Here is a 19152-nt window from a genome sequence, read left to right on the forward strand (position 1 = left end):
AACTCTTTCGTCATACCTACTAAGGGATTCAGTATTGTTTTATATAGATCTAATAAATTCTTATGTTCAGGGATTGGGCGGTAGTGTAGTGGGTTAAGCACACATGGTGCTAAACTCAGGGTCTGGCGTAAGGATATCAGTTCGAGCCCCAGCTGCCCACCTGCAGGCTTGTTGCCTCACAAGCGGTGGGTGAAAGGCAGTTCTGCTGGTGTCTGTCTTTCTCCCCCCACCCCTGCCATATTCCCCTCTTCTCTCCATTTCTCTCTGTCCTATCCAACAAGAACAACAATAATAATAACCATAACAATGATAAAACAGATTTTTTAAAAGGGGGAGGGAATAACCTCCAAGAGCAATGGATTCTTGGTGTAGGCATCAAGCCCCAGGAATAACCCTGGAGATAAATAAATAAATAGAAAGAAAGAAAGAAATTCTTATTTTCTGTCATATACTTTTAGAACAGTGAGAACTTTTAATCTTGGAAAATGAAAGAATGATTTTGAAAGGAACAGCCGCTGGTTAACTGACTCATACACATTCTCATGTTGTTAACTCTATTTGGCTAATTAAAAACTTACTACAAGGAACATAGCCTCTTAGCTGCTAGCTCTAGTTCTAAATGATGCATGCTTGATTAAAACAAAATCTTCCTAAGTGCCAATGAGTTTTGCAGACAGTTACAAGACATAGGAGGTTGAACTCATAGCAAATTGATCTTAAGCAAAATGTCCAAGGAAACTGTAAAGCTGGAATCAGAGGAGAAATATCTAAAGTATCCATGTAATTAAACAAATAAACATTTTAGGGGAGAGGGCAGGTTAAGTACACATAGTACAAAGTACAGGACCAGCTTAAGGATCCTGATTGGAGTCCCGGCTCCCCACTTGCAGGGGGGTCGTTTCACAAGCAGTGAAAACAGGTCTGCAGGTGTCTATCTTTTTCTTCCCCTCCCCCTCTCGATTTCTCTTTGTCCTATCCAAAAAAAGAAAGAAAGAGAAAAAGAAAGAAAAATGCCCACAGGATCAGTGGATTCCTAGGGCGGGCATCAAGCCCCAGAAATAACTCTGGAGGCAAAAAGCAAAAATAAATAAATAAATAAATCTGAACTATTTGGAATTTTACTCAATTGTATGTGTACCTTTCTCTAAATTCAAATATGTGGGACTTCCATTATGCCAAGTATTGTGTTTAGGGTCAGTAAAATGCCCACAGGAAATCATCAGCACCCAGATTCAAGTCTTAGTATCCCTAAGAAACTCTGGCTTCTACTTACTCTGTACTGTGAGCAGACATCTTACTTTCTCTGTGCTTGGCTGCTTCTCATGTATAAGCAGGTTTATCAAGAGAACTCATGCAAACACTAGTTCTAAGGGACATATGCACTCCTATGTTCACAATAGCAAGAGTGGGGACAACCAACATGCCAAACCATACATGACTGGCTAAAGAAGTTAACAGATATGTACCCCATGGAATACTACTTTGCTATCAAAAAGAGATGATATTGTGTCCTTTGGGACAAAATGGATGGGACTGGAGGTGATGATGCTTAGTGACACAGGAGAGGAAAGGCAATGCATGGAATAGGGTTAGGGTTACAAAAACAGGAACAAGGGCTGGAGAGATAGCATAACAGTTATGCAAAAGACTTTCAAACCTGAGGCTCCAAAGTCCCAGGTTCATTCCCCAGCCCCACCATAAACCAGAGCTGAGCAGTGCTCTGGTAGCTTTCTGTGTATATCTTTTCTCTCTGTGTCTCTTTCATTAAAAATGAGTAAACAAAGTATTAAAAAAACAAAAAACACAGAAACAGCAGCAGCAACAACAAAACAAAAGCAGTTTCTAAGACTTTGGATTAACTAACTATATATCAAGTAAGAAATGAATAATATAGATAAGGAAGTGTTATTCATCAATGCCTGAATATTTTTTGTTGATTTGCATTGAAAATGAAAATGGACTTACAAGATTGTTTCAATTCAATAAAAATGCATCCTCTTTTAGGCACCGCTGAATTCATTTTATATTGTGATATAGAGGATAATTTTTCTACCTAAATGTAATAGGAAAACTACTCTTAGACAACATGCGTCACCCCTACTGAGCCACAGTGAGTTCTCTATTGATGAAATGACCGAGAAACGAACAGTTTGTGTTAAACCCCCTCTGTCTTTAATCATTGCTATACTTTAATTTCTCTCCCTCTTTCTTGTTCTAAGGGCGGTTCTTGACTAAAACTATGATGTTCATTTGCATAATAACAAGGATATACATGATTATGCATGAAAGAGAAACAGAAAATAGCAACTTAGCATCCTCTCAATGGCCAGAAACCCTAATACACTCTTTTTCCTCTTCCTCTGTCTACTTTGAAGTAGAAAGAGATTAGCAGGATGCTGGTTGCCTAAAGACATCCTTCATGGGGGACTTGGAAAAAAAAGAACATCCTATTACAAGTGCCAGATGTAATGAGAACATCCCAGAAACTAAATAGATCTGATTTAATGACATGAGGGAGTGAAGCAAATGAGTGAGCCTGTACTTCAATAGGCAGGAAGTTGGGGTTAGAGTAATGGAATACTGTTCTTTAAAAAGGTGAGCTTTTGAAAATAAAAGCAAACTTATGTATAATTTAACTTTTTAATATATATGTATGTATATACATATATATATGTGTATATACACATATATATGTATATACACATATACACATATATATGTGTGTGTGTGTGTGTGTGTGTGTATGTATTTTTTCCCCACTGATTGCAACTCTAGTACAAATATCCGTTGATGAGACTAGTTGGTATGACCGTCAGCTAACCCCTGTGGAACCAGGGCAGAGAAGCAGACTGCTGGGACAGAACTCAGGACAGCACTGTGACAGTACAGGTACATTGTGGGGTCCCAGGTTCAGAGCTCTAGCTGCAGGGGATCACTAGCTGAGCAATATGTATATGTAATTCCTGAGTTTTTTTATTCCTGGTACCATGACCAAAATGTATAGGGCAATATACCTGATATAATGAAAATAAAAAGATGAAGTTACAATAAAATATCTCAGGGGGGAGTCGGGCGGTAGTGCAGCGGGTTAAGTACAGGTGGTGCAAAGCCCAAGGACCAGCATAAGGATCCCGGTTCGAGCCCCCCGGCTCCCCACCTGTAGGGGAGTTGTTTGACAGGCGGTGAAGCAGGTCTGCAGGTATCTGTCTTTCTCTCCCTCTCTCTGTCTTCCTCTCCTCTCTCCATTTCTCTCTGTCCTATCCAACAAGAACAACAACAACAATAACTATAAGAATAAAAAACAACAAGGGCAACAAAAGGGAATAAATAAAATAAAATAAGTTTAAAGGCAATGCATGCATAATCTTAAATGCAAAGTAAAAATTTGATGGTTAAATAGACAACTATGCATATGGATATGTGAGGGTAAGTTTATCTTAATAAATTGTATTAATAAAGTGTGAGTGAATATGCCTTTTTTGTTCTTCTGGGTGCCAATACTTCAGTATTTATAAAAATCATCTATAACATGGTCTGGGAGGTGGTGCAGTGGATAAGGCATTGGATTCTCAAGCATGAGGTCCCAAGTTCAATCTCTGGCAGCATATGTACCAGAGTGATGTTTGGTTCTTTCTCTCTCTCCTATCATTTCTCATGAATAAATAAATAAAATATTTTTTAAAAAATCATCTATAACTCCCAGGTGGTGGCACACCTGGCTAAGCACACATTACAGTGTGCAAAGACATGGTTTCAAGTCCCCTGGTCCCCACCTGCAGGAGGAAACCTTCATGAGTGGTGAAACAGGCTACAAGTGTCTCTCTGTTTCTTTACCTCTCTTTTTTCCCCTCCCCTCTCAATTTCTCTCTGTCTCTATCTAACAATAAATAAATAAAGACAAAAAATTAAAGGGGAAAAATAATGAAAACAGAGACATCAAGAAATACCAGAGGTTAAAGTGAATCTATAGACTTCATATTTTGTTCCCCTATTGAAATGAATTCCAGCTGTGAAGACACAGACTCCTGTTCCTTAAAGATGAGAGCCAATTAAGATACAGTGTTTTAAAAGGTAAATTCTTGAGTTATATGGGCATTTGTAATTGAAGTTAGTGAGTTGTGAGGGATTGGCGATTATGATGTTCACAAAAACAGAATGTGCTACATGCAGAGATAAATCTTTGTTACCATCTAGTACATTTGACCCTGAATAAATTTAATTACAAAAAAAAGTTATCTTGCAGAATTAAAGACAAATTCTTACATGAAGGTTCTTGAGGTTCTTAAAGTCATCGTCTTTGATTTCGGTGATTTTGTTGTTTTGCAGGTCCAGAAGCATTGTGTCTGGGGGAAGGCTTTTTGGCACTTTGTCCAGACCTAGCAGGAAAGGAAAAGCAAGTGTCAAAAAAAAAAAAAAAAGTCAGCGAAAAGGCACTTGTGAGTATCAAGCTACAGAGGCGATATTTGCCAAGAGACTGGTGGTGCAGTAGCAATTTCATTTTTTTTTACTTTTGCACAGCTCACTTCATTGTACAGTTTGAACAGTTATAGCTTGAACTACCTGATATAAAAAGTATTTTTATTTATTTCCTTATTTTTGCCTCCAGGGTTACCCCTGGGGTTAGGTGCCGGCACTGAGAACCCACTGCCCCTGGCAGCCATTTTCCCCCACTTTATTGGATAGGACCAGATGCATTGGATCGACCTCCTCGTTGTGCATCCCGTGAGTACCCATTCATTGGGGAAACTGACGATCCTTCCTAGCCGACTGAATCCACATGGATCCCAGTCACTTTCAAAGCCAGCAACAAGCAGCTCCTGACAGCTTTCAACCTGACGCTGTTGACTGGCTACGGAAGAAGGGAAGAAGGGCAAACGCTAGAAGAAGATTGGATAGGACAATGAGAAACTGAGAGAGGAGGGGAGACAGAAAAGAAGAGACACCTGCAGACCTGCTTCACCACTTGTGAATGGATCCCCACCCTACTGGTGTGTGTGTGTGTGGGGGGGGGTCTTGTACCCGGATCCTCACCCAGGTCCTTGCCCTTAGTACTTTGTACACTTCTTGGGTGTGCCACCACCTGACCCCCTAAAAGATATACTTTTTTAAAGTGCTCTACTGGAAGAGTCATTTTTCCAGTTTTTCATCCTATATATCTGGTTCACTGTTATGGAGATACAATGAATATATCTAGAATTGCCTTCTGAACTCTTGCCAGACTTATTTTGCTCATTTCCCTCTAGTTGTTTTGTTCTCTTTGTTGTGTGTATGTGTGTGGGGGGTGTCCGGTTCCCGGTTCAGTGATGACTAGTCTTATCCATTCGATTCTCAAAGTGCAGTTCATGCTGGACTCATGAACAGACTGTTGCAAGAACTCACTAGAGAAATCACAGAGAGATAAATAAGACGAGTAAAGAGTTTTCAGTGAGGGGACATCTTCCTTGTGGGAGGATATTTTGAGCTGTACTGTATAGTTATGATCATTGCTATTTCCAGAAATGTCAATGTGCTAATTTCATGCAATTAAGAGAAGCTTTCTGCCAAGTCTTTGGTAATTAGCGTTCTCCAACCAAGAAAAGGCACATGTCCTTTCAAAGAAAAAAAAAAGTTAACTGGCAACGTTTCATTGTTTCTTTGTGGATTTCTTTGTCAAAGATTTCTTCTCGACTTACAGTTTCTTTTAATATTTTGTGGACTTATATACGAATAGCTCTCCTCATATGTGCTCAATTAAAAAGTGGAGAGAAATGTTTTATTTGGAGAGGGAGAAAAATTATATCCCTGAGTATGGCTGACAGTTTTGATTATGCTGTCATCCTAGAATTTTATAACAAGATGTGCTTGGGATGAATTCTGTACTTTTGTTTGATGATTTGACAGTCACCATGCCTTCATATTTGTGAGTGTGTAGTTTAGTTCTTAAGAGATTGATCTTAAAATCATATCTCTACAATCTGAATTACTGGTAAATTCATAGCAAATTGAAGGGACTTTCACATATCAGTAATTTAAGGGTAGCTTTATAGTTTACAGAAATTAGAAATATGTTATCTTCTCATAGGTCGATGAGATAAGTAAACTGGTATGATGATTTCATTTTTACAGAGCTTTTTTTTTTTGTGAGTGTTTAATGGCAGAACTAGGAGTGATAACGTTCACCTGCTCTCCTGGCTTTCCAGCATGGTCATTTTCCACTTAGACCTGTGTCCACAACAACCAGTGTACTGACATCAGACCCAAGGACATGCTGTTTAGTTAGTTTGTAGGACAACTGTATTCAATTTATAGTCAGGGGATTGACTGGGATAACTGTGAGTTCTGAGAATGTCAGAAATGTGAGGGCCCTTAAACATCAGTTCCTCTGTGGCTCTCAAATGCACGATCCGATTCCTGTAAGTCTATCAAAATTAAGAGTACTTGGTTTAGTTTTAGTATAAATTATCACACACGTTTCTGAGACTAATTCCAGCCTCCACTTGCAATATGGCTTCTTTTTAAAAGATTCTGTTAGAAGTGGCAGGGTGTTGTGGTATGAATAGATTTGACTCTGAACTTAGTAAAAAATGAACTGGTTCATCATTCAAAAATGTTTAACTTGTCCCAGACATCAGAGAACTCCTAAGATAGTCCAAGACTCCCTTTTCACAGATAAACAGAAACTTAATAAGGTGCTAAATAAGGCGCTTCCTGGGAGTCCGGCGGTAGTGCAGCGGGTTAAGCGCAGGTGGGGCAAAGTGCAAGGACCAGCTTAAGGATCCCAGTTGGAGCCCCCGGCTCCTCACCTGCAGAGGAGTCACTTCACAAGCAGTGAAACAGGTCTGCAGGTGTCTTTCTCTCTCTCCCCCTCTCTGTCTTCGCCTCCTCTCTCTATTTCTCTCTGCCCAATCCAACGATGACATCAATAACAACAACTATAATAACTACAACAATAAAACAAGGGCAACAAAAGGAAATAAATATTTTTTAAAAATCTAAAAAAAAATAATAAGGTGCTTCCTGGCTGAACTTGACTAGGTCAAGATGCTCCAGCTACTCAGCACTCCACCTGGTATGCTACTTATACTCAATTAATTAATTAACTAGTTAATTAATTAATTAGATTTTGCTGTTTCTGGGACTCAAGTGGTTACCACAATGACTGCACCACTGCTGGCAGCCACTGCTTCCCTTTTCTTACAGAGACAGCCAGAGAAAAATAGAAGAAAGGGGAGGGAAGGGAGACAGGCATCTGCAACAATGCTTCAACACTTGTGAAGCTCCTTTTTCTCTCCCTTTCTCTCCCCCCCCCCCAACCTCCAGGGTTATCGCTGTGGCTTAGAATCAGCACTACAAATCCACTGCTCTGTCTCCATTTTTTTCTCATTTTATTGCATAGGACAGAGAGAAATTGAAAAGGGGGGAGCTAGAGAGGGTGAGAGAAAGAGAGACATCCTCAGACCTGCTTTGCGGAATGGGAAGCATCCCTTCTGCAGATGGGGAGCTGGGGATTTGAACTGAGATCCTTGTACATGGTACATGTGTATTCAACTGCCTGTACTACCAACCAGCCTTCCCCCTTCCTGGTGTAACATTTATCTGTGCCAAGAACACTACACACACTTTCAAAATGGAATGTGATGGGAATGACTGGCATAGCATAACAACTATAGAGGGCAGGAGAGATAGCCTTCCAGGGGACAGGAGAACAGTTGAGCTCTGAAGTTGTGTGCAGGAAACCCCCCCCCCCAGGTGGATTCTGTGAAGCACATATGCCAAAGCTGAACAGTGCTCTGGTCACTCCGTGTCACAAGCCTAGGACTTGGGTAAAAACTGGGACTTGTATGTGTTCAGTACCTGGAACTGCACACCCAAACTAGTCCTTTCCTTCTCTCTCTCTCTTCCTAGTAAAATGCATACATAAATATTTTTATTTATTTTATTTTATTTTATTTTTTCTTTCTTTTTTTCTTTTAATATTTATTTTATTTATTTATTCCCTTTTGTTGCCCTTGTTGTTTTATTGTTGTAGCTTTTATTGTTGTTGTCGTTGTTGGATAGGACAGAGAGAAATGGAGAGAGGAGGGGAAGACAGAGAGGAGGAGAGAAAGACAGACACCTGCAGACCTGCTTCACCGCCTGTGAAGCGACTCCCCTGCAGGTGGGGAGCCGGGGTTCGAACCGGGATCCTTATGCCGGTCCTTGTGCTTTGAGCCACCTGCGCTTAACCCGCTGTGCTACAGCCCGACTCCCACATAAATATTTTTAAAGAAAATTCCGTACAACTTCTATTTGATGCCATTTTTTAAATATTTATTTATGCCCTTTTGTTGCCCTTGTTGTTTTATTGTTGTAGTTATTGTTGTTGTAATTGTTGAAGTTATTATTGTTGTTGCATAGGAGAGAGGGAAATGGAGGAAGGAAGGGGAGAGAAAGACAGACACCTGCAGACCTCCTTCACAGCCTATGAAGTGAACCCTCTGTGGGTGGAGAGCAGGGGACTCAAACCGGGATCCTCACGCCAGTCCTTGTGCTTTGTGCACCTGCACTTAACCCGCTGCACTAACACCTGACTCCCTTGATTCCATTTTTTAAAATATTGATTTATTTATTTATTAATGAGAAAGATAGGAGGAGAGAAAGAAGCACATTTCACACTGGTACATGTGCTGCCAGAGATTGAACTTGGGACCTCATGTGCTGAGAGTCCAGTGCTTTATCCACTATGCCATCTCCCGGACCACCTATTTGATTCTTCTAGTGGGGGCTTACCCTAGGAGATGCCATGAGCCCCGTATGCAGTCTGCCCACACTGGAAAGGCCATTTGCCATGCTCCAGAGTATCTGAGCCCCCCTCCCCACCCTCCCTTCCCATCCCAAGAATCTGTCTTCTCAACTCCCCAGCCCCTGTCAACACCTGGAGCCTATGTATCAGAGACACAAAGTGAGAACAGCTCTGTGGAGTCCTCTTTACATTTCTGAACTTTCTTGAGTCATGAGCAAAGTAAAAACAGCGCGTCAAGAACCAGGGTTTGGAGGTAACCACATTCAACAGGAATATTGGAAACAGACTGGTTTCATAAATTTCATGTTTTTTTCTTTTTTTTTTTTTTGATGAGTATTCTCTAATATAATTCCAAATTTTTCATTAAGGTGCAACTGCTTCCGAAGTTCTTCTTAATTATTCAGTATAGTTCTCCAATTCTGGGATGAAAATTTGTCTTTAAATAGAGTTGTTTATGAAGGTGATTAGCACTCTACTTGTGACAGAGTTACCAGAAAGTTCTGAAGCAAAACGTTATAATAATTGGGTTTGTTCTCTTCTGTTGTTCTAGTGATGGAGAACATTGTTCTGGCAACAAATTCCAGCAATCTGGTAAACGTTATATTAGAGAAAGCATAGGTTGCCCGAAAGCTTTTTATTTTTTTTAATGCCCTGTGATAGGGATAAAAAGAGAAAGAGTTATTCTTACTGATTTCTTTCTTCCTTTTTGCCACCAGGGTTATTGCTGGAGTTTGGTGCCTGCACTAGGAATCCACTGCTCCTGGGGGGCATCTTTCCTTTTGTTGCCCTTGTTGTTGTTGTTGTTACTGTGGCTGGATAGGAAAGAGAGAAATCAAGAGAGGAGGAGAAGACAGAGAGGGAGAGAGAAAGACAGACACCTGCAGACCTGTTTCACCTCTTGTGAAGTGACCCCCCTGCTGGTGGGGAACCAGGGGCTGGAACTGGCACCGCTAGTCCCTGTGCTTTGCTCCATGCACACTTAACCCGCTAAGCTACAGCCCGGCTGGCCCCCTCTTACTGATTTCTAACAATGTTTCATAATGCTATCTTCAATAGTAATTAGCCAAAAAAAAAAAAAAAAAAAAAGGTCAACCATTTGAGTCTGGGGCATGTGACTAAAGTATGATATAGTGGTGTTATCCTCACCCTAAAAACCTTTCTACCTGATGAATGCAGGTTTCCCTCAAAAAAAGTGGCTGAGGTGGCAGTTAGATCCAAGGTTGAGACAGAGAAGATTCCCCCCTCTGCTTTCATTTGAGCTGAGTTGTTTCTCAAATAAGCTAAAAACATGTAAGCCTCTTGTTTTTATTTCTCCCCCATCTCTATTTTATACAATAGGACAGAGGAGAAAAATAAGGGGGGAGAGGGAGAGGGAGAAAGATACCCACCCCCCTGCCTTGTGGCTTGTGAAGTGTCCCCCTCTGCAGGTGGTGAGCAGGGGCCTCTAACCTCTGTCCTTGTGCTGGTCTTTGCACTTACCAGGTGTGCCACTGCCTGGTCCCCAGCCCCGTTTCTTCCTTGGGGCCAGTGGTGGTGCACGGGGTAAGTACACATAGTGACTACACAAGGATCCAGGCTCCAGCCCCCGGCTCCCCACCTGCACGGGGGTCGCTTCACAGGCAGTGAAGCAGTTCTGCAGGTGTCTCTTTATTCTCTCTTCCTCTCTCTGTCTCTCTGTCCTATCCAAGAAAAAAAAGAAGACTCTAGAAGACATAGATCAAAGAATCTGAAATAAATTGATTAGCTATGATACAGATTATGGCTGACACTCGAGAAAAGTATTGATTACCACTGAAAGCCTGCAAGTAGACAGACTCAGAGCAGTCTCAAGCAAGACCAGGTCCAGCACCATCTGAACCTTGAGTGCTAACATGTAGAAGCCACAGGATATTTTCTTTTAAAGACCTGATTAAAAACGGATGCAATTTTGTTGGTCTTTGGTTTCAAGGCAATAAATGACCTTTTAGATACTCTTCTGAAAGAATAAAAGTTGTCTCTTTTACCCAGAGATTTGACATTACAGCTGACCTGTTCCCAGCTGGTTCTCTAGAGTCTGGGACCTTCAGAAGAGAATGCATCACAGCTGTCCTCTAACCAAAGACCTTCATCTCTCACAGCTGTTTCGCTCTCCTGCTCTCCCACTGGGATTGGGAAGGAAACCAGGGTTTGTGTCTTCCTCTGTCAGGCTAAGGAGACAGATGCTTCCTTTGTCCTTCCCTTCCTGGCCTGTCTTCCTCCTCCACATCTTTAACCCCTTGAGGTAGGAGACTTAGTTACCTGGTCTCCTATAAGCGTTACTCAGACTTTATCTATGGATCTGTCCAGTGTTAATGGAGGCAACCCTCTGGAATACACTCAGTGTGGCTTCTTTCTGACACTGTTTCTGAGATGCCCTTTGGATGTATCTGAATCTCTAAGTGGAATTATCCCACCCCTGCTTTTGCAAAGCCAGAGAGAAACAATGAAATCAACTAAGAGTCCAGAACCTTTCAGTCCCTACTACAAATCAGTCCTGACTTAATCTTGGCTGAATTGATCAACAAACTCTTATGGGGAAGGGGAGGGAGAGGGGGTCAGTGATGGTGGCACACCAAGTTAAGTACATACAGCATGAAACCCAAGGTCCCACATGAGGATCCAGGCGAAGTAAGTCTACAGGTGTCTCTCTTTCTCTCTCCATCCCTCTCTGTCTCCTCCTACTCTCTCAATTTCTCTCTGTCCTATCCAATACCATGGGAAAGAAAATGGCTACGAGGAGCAGTGAATTCTTAGTGCTGACACCAAGCCCTGGAAGCAAAAAAAAATTAAGTGTTATGATAAATTTACCCCATGTATAAATTCAGCCTCTGGAAAATCAGTCTGCCCCCAATAAGAGGCAAGTGGTAATCATGAAGACATTTTTTTTTAATATTTATTTTCCCTTTTGTTGTCTTGTTTTTCATTGTTGTAGTTATTGTTGTTGTTACTGATGTCATTGTTGTCAGATAGGACAGAGAGAAATGGAAAGAGGAGGGGAAGACAGAGGGGGGAGAGAAAAGACACCTGAGCAGACCTGCTTCACGGCCTGTGAAGCGACTCCCCTGCAGGTGGGGAGCCGGGGGCTTGAACCAGGATCCTTCAACCAGCCCTTGTGCTTTGCGCCACGTGCGCTTAACCTGCTGTGCTACCGCTGACTCCCCATAAAAACAGTTTTTACTAGCTGAAGTAACATGATTAAAAAGAAGAAAAGCAGCTCCATACCATGTAAATGGCTAGATTTTAGCTGAGACGGTTCTAGAGATAAAGAAAGAGGAGCAGGGAGAGCGCCTAGATTCCTGCAGTGTGGTGCCGGCCAGGCTTGAACCTGGGCTGTGCACAGCCCAAAGAGTGCACTGTTCAACAGAGCTATTTATTTAGCTGGTCCAAGACTTTCACAGATGTACATGTCAGCTGCATTTAAATGTCAGGGCCATTTTCAGGAACAGTAATTGTCTGGAGTGTTTTTACATGGCAAAATAAAATGTTCCAACTTGTGGTGTAGTCTCCAGGGGACTAACAACATAGGACATGAATCATTTGTGATTATAAAATAGATAAACATGTTTCATTGTAACCCACTCAACCACACCAAATATTTTCAGAGGGTGTTTGGCTAAATCAAATTTCTTGATAATTGTACAATTGTCTAATTCTTGTTTATTCATATTTAGAGGAAATTGGACTACTGTGGGGGAGAGAAAAAGGGCTAGTCTTTTAGACAGTGCTATAAAGTGTGCTTGTCAGAGATTATCAGTCCCAAAGAAAATAGAAATAATCTCCTGGTATTAGCTGACTGAAATGGAAAAAAAAAAAAAAGCTAGAGAAATGCCTTTGCAGATATTTTCTATTATTACCTGTTGAAATGAAATATATTCCCATTTATCAACTGAGGAAACACATTTTGAAAGCTTCAAAATAAATCATAAAGCAGAACCTGAGTTGAGAGGTATTAATTATATGACCAAAGTGCTTTGCTTTGTAAACACTTTTAATAGTATTGTAACCACTTTATTATTTATTTTTCTGCTAGAGCTAGAAATAGAGGAAATGGGGAGAGATCAGGGTAGAGAAAGAGAGACACAGGGGACAGGCGTTGGTGCACCTGGTTAAGTGCACACATTACAGAGTGCTAGGACACGTTCAAGGCCCTGGTCCCCACCTGCAGAGGGAGAACTTCACGAGTGATGAAGCAGGGCTGCAAGTGTCTCTCTGCCTCTTTCCCTCTCATCTCCCTCTCAGTTTCTCTCTGTCCCTATCCAATAATACGTTTTTTTAAAAGAGAGAGACAGGTGCCCCTGCTCCCTTGGTTGTGAGCTCTTTGGTTTTAATCACCTCCCAGCTGAGCATTTCAACATTTCTGAAATATATTTGTAAGAATTAATCAATAGATGTCTGAGAGATTGTTCATCTGGTAGTGTACACGCTCTGCTATGTGTAAGGACCAAGGTTCTACACCCAATCACCACGTGGAAGCAGCAATAGGTTTTAAAATGCAGGATAGGGAGTCCAGGCTTAGCGCAGCGGGTTAAGCGCACGTGGCGCCAAGTGCAAGACCGGTGTAAGGATCCGGGTTTGAGCCCCCGGCTCTCCACCTGCAGAGGCGTCGCTTCACAGGCAGTGAAACGAGTCTGCAGGTGTCTGTCTTTCTCTCCCCCTCTCTATGTCTTCCCCTCCTCTCTCCATTTCTCTGTCCTATCTAACAACGACAACAACAACAACTACAACAACAATGAAAAACAAGGACAACAAAAGGGAATACATATATTTTTTTAAATGCAGGATTTACAAGGATGATGTCCAAAATTTAATCCTCAGCACCTCATAGGCCAGAGTGATCATCTCACACTCTCTAATTAATAATAAACAAATCTTTTAGAAGAGATTGGGGTTAGGGGTGGGGGTGGGGGAGTCAGGGAGATCAAACAACCTGTTAAAGCACCAATGTGCATGCATGCCTGAAGACCCAGAGGTCACAGGTTCAATCCCTGGCACCACCATAAAATAAAACTCACTAATTAATGTTCTAGTCAGTGTCTCTCTCCTCCCCACCCCCCTCTCTCTCTCTCCTTCTCTTCTCCTCAACCTCTCCCTGTATGTCTCTCATAAAAAAAAATAAGTAAACAGAAGTAAAATACCCTTTGAAAATGAAATAAAAAGCAGGGACACAAATGAATTGCTTTGTGATTTTTATTATTTTATTTTAAGTAACTCATAGGCTTGTGAAATGTCTCATCCTGTGTTAAATGTTATAACTAAGAGTGAACCACTTGAGGACTAAGGAGAATAGATAAAGAAAAAAGATAGGAGCCTCATAAAATCTCGGGTCAAATTACAAGTTCAAGTCATGGAAAGACTGAAGGATTTCTATTCTCTCACTCCCCGTGCCCCAGAAAACGTACATTCTAACAGTATCTAGTTAATTAGAGCTGGGAGGTACAAACAATTTATATGCCTTCCCCAGTGTCCCACATTTTTCTTTATTATCATTATTTTTTAATTACCTTTATTTGTTTAATAGAGACAGCCAGGAATCAAGAAGGAAGGGGGTGATAGGGAGAGACAGAGAGACACCCGCAGCCCTGCTTCACCACTTGCAAAGCTTTCCCCCTGCAGGTGGGGCCTGGGGCCTGGAACCCAGGTCCTTGTGCCTTGTAACAAGGACACTCAACCAGGTGTGCCACCACCCGGCCCTAAAAATGGCCCACATTTTTCCCATGGAGTAATGACTCAGTTTTAATTTTACATCTTAGCTTTGAAAGAACTCTTAAATTTTGATGTTGCTCAACTTCTTCAGAAAATGTTCTCAGTGGCAAAAGTAGTCAGAGATTTTAATAACAAAAGTTCCTATAAGAGCAGACCTAAAAAGACTTGCTCAAAAGACACTCATTGTAGCAGTGTCAAGAGACAGAGGTTCACTGGGCTTAGCTGATTACTTTCCCAAAGTATACAAATACCGAATTTAATCTAATATGTAACATACCAGTTATGTCCCAATCAAAATGAATATGCAGCAAGACTTAAATGTTTATTTGTATTACTCATTGCTTAGATATTAAGACAACAAAGGGCCCTTGCCCTAACATTACTGTTCTTTTCTGCTCATTAAAAGCTCTGGTACAGATAATTCTTAAGAAAACATTACCCTTCATAGAGATAAACACTGATATTTCCTATCCCAAAACTCAATGCATTTTTTTCCTTTGCTTTTTACTCCCCAGAGCACTGCTCAGCTTTGATTTATGGTGGTGGTGGGGACTGAACCTGGAATGAGACTCTCTTTGCATAAACATTATGCTATCTTTTCCCCACACCCTTTTCTTTGCTTCTTAATTTTCACTTTTACGTTCCTTTTTACTCCACAGAATAATCACATAAAACATGTACAGAGCTTCTGCTATATAAGGTACCAAACACATATACTAGGATCTCTAAAGCTGCCTCCCCCCCAACAGGTAAAGATGGTAAGTAAGGCTTTGAGCAGTGTGACGACTTCATAAAGTGAGCAAAAGTCAGGCAGTTAGTAAGATTATAAATAGAAATTTCAAAAGATAAGTAGATCACTCTTCCTATTCAGATATATTATCTTTAAATTCCTAAAAATTGAATGTGATTTGGCTGAACTCATTGCTAACTTGAGCACAGTTGTCTAAGTTAGCTATGGTTATTTCAAACAAATTGTCCTTCTCTACTACTTCTTTTATATGTGAGTCAGAGAGTCTATGCATGGGATTGGGAGGCAGGCGGGGTGCTCAGCTGACTACATGTATTGCCATGTGCAAGGACCTGGTTTCAAGCCACCAATCCCACCTATAGACGGAAGCTTCATGAGAGGTGAAACAGGACTGTAGGTGTCTCATATTATCTCTCCTTCTCAATCTCTCCCTCCCCTCTCATTTTCTCTCTGTCTTATCAAAATGAAAGAAAAAAAAAAAGGGAGAAATACCCACTGGGAGCAAGCAGTGAATTAGTCGCTCAAGCACTGAGCCCCAGAGGTAACCCTAGTGGTAATTAGAAGAAAAAAAAAATAGAGAAAGGAAGGGACAGGGCGGTAGAGCAGCAGGTTAAGGTTAAGCACAAGTGGCACAAAGCACAAGGACCATAGTAAGGTTCCCGATTCGAGCCCCCGGTTTCCCACCTTCAGGGGTGTCACTTCACAGGCAGTGAAGCAGGTCTGCAGGTGTCTGTCTTTCTCTCCTCTCTGTTTTCCCCTCCTCTCTCCATTTCTCTCTGCCCTATCCAACAACAGTGACATCAATAGCAACAATAATAACTACAACAACAGTAAAATACAACAAGGGCGACAAGAGAGAATGAATGAATGAATAAATAAATAAATAAATAAATAAATAAGTAAATATTTAAAAAATAGAGAAAGGGAAAGAAAGAGGGAGAGGAAGGAAAGAAGGAAGGAATTGACAATTAGAGAGACACAGTAATGTCTAGAAGATACTATGTTGTGTTATGAGATGCCCAAATCAGTGTACTTGGAACTCCTCGAAGCTACAAGTGTCTATTTAGTCTTGAATCATAGATTTGGGCCTTTTTAAAAGAATAGCTAATTGGAAAACTGTCCCTATCACTTTTACCAGGGCTAAACTTTATGAAATGTGTGCCATATAAGTAAAGCAAATGTTGCGAAAAAAAAAAAAAACTTAAAACATCTTAACTCTGGGCTGGGCAGTATCCAGTTGAGAACATGCCACCAAAACAAAAGGACCTGGGTTCAGCCCCCACTTCCCCCTGCAGAAGGAAAGTTCACAAGAGGGGAAGTAGGGCTGCAGGTGTCTCTTTTTCTCTCTCCTTACCCCTCATTCTCTCTCTGCTTTATTTTTCTTTATTGGATAGAGACAGGCAGAAATATAGAGGGGGAGAGAGAGAGGGGAAGAGACAGAGAGACACCTGCAGCCCTGCTTCACCACTTGTGAAGCTTTCCCTCTGCGGGTGGGGGCCAGGAACTTGAACCTGGGTCCTTGCTCACTGTGATGTGTGCACTCAACCAGATGCGCCACCACCTGGCCCCCCTCTCTCTGCTTTAACAAATTATTATTTTTCTTTCATTTATTATTGGATAGAGACAGAGAGAAATTGAGAGGGAAGGAGCAGAGAGAGATAGAGAAACACCTGACGCCCTTCTTCACCGCTCATGAAGCTTTTCCCTTGCAGGTGGAGACTGAGGACTTGAGATCAACCCAGGTCATTAAGTAATGTGTGTACTTAACCAGGTATGCCACTACCTGATGTGTGTGTGTGTGTGTGTGTGTGTGTGTGTGTGTGTGTGTGTGTGTATGTGTGTATGTGTGTGTAATATTAACCTTCTCTTGTTCAGGTGGTGATACAGTAGATAAAGGATTGGACCTTCAAGCATAAGGTCTTGAGTTTGATCTCTAGTACTGCATATGACAGAGTGATACTCTTGTCTTCTCTCCCTCTTTCTCTATCATAAACAACCAAACCTTTAAAAAATAATATGAACCCTCCACATTGTTAATAGCATATGTATTGGGCCCATCTGGTTGAATGCACAAGGACCTGGGTTTAAGCCATCGGTTTCACTAGCAATAAAGTAGTGCTGTGGATGTCTTTCTTTTTGTCCTTCCCTCTCTCCCCTTTTGATCTCAATTTCACAATGTCTAAGTAAATAAATAAATAAATTTGTTGTGGGGGTTGAACCTAGGACTTTGGAGCCTCAGGCAAGAGAGTCTTTGTATAACCATTATGCTATCTACCCCTAACCAGTAGTTTTCTTTTTTTTTCTTTTTTTCTCTTTTCTCTTCTCTTCTCTTCTCTTCTCTTCTCTTCTCTTCTCTTCTCTTCTCTTCTCTTCTCTTCTCTTCTCCTCTCCTCTCCTCTCCTCTCCTCTCCTCTTTTCTTTTTTCTTTTTTCCTCCAGGGTTATTGCTGGGGCTCAGTGCGAATCCACTGCTCCTGGAGTCTATTTTTCTCATTTTGTTGCCCTTGCTGTTGTGCTTGTTGTAGTTGTTATTGTTGTCATAGCTATTGTTGTTGTTGGATAGAACAGAGGGAAATGGAGAGAGGAGGGGAAGGCAGAGAGGAGGAGAGATAGACACCTGCAGACCTGCTTCACTGCTTGTGAATTGACCTCCTGCACGTAGGGAGCCGGAGGCTCGAACCTGGATCCTTACACCAGCCCTTATGCTTTGCGCCATGTGCACTTAACCCACTGCGCTGCCACCCAGCTCCCTGTTTTCTTTCTTTCTTTTTTTTTTTTTTAAACACAGTATACACCAAAGGACAATTCTCTTTTTCAGAGCTTTCAATTCCATTAATTTTCTTCCCCAACTAACAATGTAGGTAATATTTAGATGCTTAAAGAATTTTTTTGTGAAATTTGATAGTAATCTAATCCCACCAGTAGTGAGTATACGATTCATAGGAGCCAAAGGAAAAGGGCTTATAACTGTCTGTGACATTTCTATCTCCCAAGTATCCAGAAAAAAATGCCCATAATTTATTGAATGAGTCCATCATTTTCTTAGATGACTTCTACATACAATGTCTGTGGATTTAAAATGGTTATTTACAATTGTGTCAGTGTGGTGTTGAAGATGTCATCTCAGTGTGCTTAGTTTTAAGCAGTTATTTGGTATATTTTAGATTTTCTGTATTTCTACTCAAGTATAGAAGTTGGTGACACTAGTGCTTCTAGAAAGGACATTCTGGGGGCCATGTAGTGGCACACTAGGTTAAGTGCATACAGTAAAGTGCATACAGTAAAGATCCCAGTGCATACATAAAGATCCCAGTTCGCGCCTTCAGCTCCTCACCTCGGGGGGGGGGGTCATTTCACAAGCTGTAAAGCTAGTCTGCAGGTGTCTCTCTGTCTCTCTCCCTCTCTATCCACACCCCCTTTAAATTTCTCTCTGTCCTATCCTATAAAACAGGAATAAGAAAATCTGCACCAGGAGCAGTGAATTCCTAGTGCCAGCACTGAGCTCCCTAGGGGTAACTCTGGAGGCAAAAATAAACAAACAAAACAAGAAAGGACATTCTGATTGCACCAAAGCAAAAGGTTTTGGACAGGAGGAAGAGAGGTGTGGGGTAGAAGGGCTCCAGGGTCCTTGTGTATGAAGGAAAGGCCTCTGTTGGGGGTGAGAGTCTCTTCCCTAAGAGGGGGGATGGGAAGTTGAGGTTTTGTTTCAACATCAGCCCTTTACCCTGGCTGGCTCCAACAAGCAATAAAAAATAAGGGTCATTCTGAATAAGTACAGAGTCTATGAAATAAGTACTCTAATATGCTGTGAGGTTTTCTTCAGTAAGGAGCCACATCCTGACAGAATCATTTTGTAAGATTTCCTTTTAAATAAGGAAACATACCGGAAAAGGAAGGAACAGTGGAAATCAGATGCTGTGTGA

The 19152-nt window shown here is 41.3% G+C and overlaps 1 protein-coding gene across 3 annotated transcripts in view; it reads right to left on the bottom strand.

The window, feature by feature from the left end:
• The window catches only part of DCN (decorin), a 40323-nt gene that overhangs the window by 15414 nt on the left and 5757 nt on the right, over nt 1–19152 (bottom strand). For all 3 annotated transcript variants that reach the window (XM_007524245.3, XM_016188629.2, XM_016188628.2), the window contains exon 3: nt 4264–4376. In XM_007524245.3, coding sequence (XP_007524307.1) covers nt 4264–4376 — 113 coding nt within the window. The remainder of the gene's footprint in view (nt 1–4263; nt 4377–19152) is intronic.

The sequence above is a fragment of the Erinaceus europaeus genome, chromosome 7 (assembly GCF_950295315.1).
Source record: "Erinaceus europaeus chromosome 7, mEriEur2.1, whole genome shotgun sequence".
Taxonomy (NCBI): Eukaryota; Metazoa; Chordata; class Mammalia; order Eulipotyphla; family Erinaceidae; genus Erinaceus; species Erinaceus europaeus.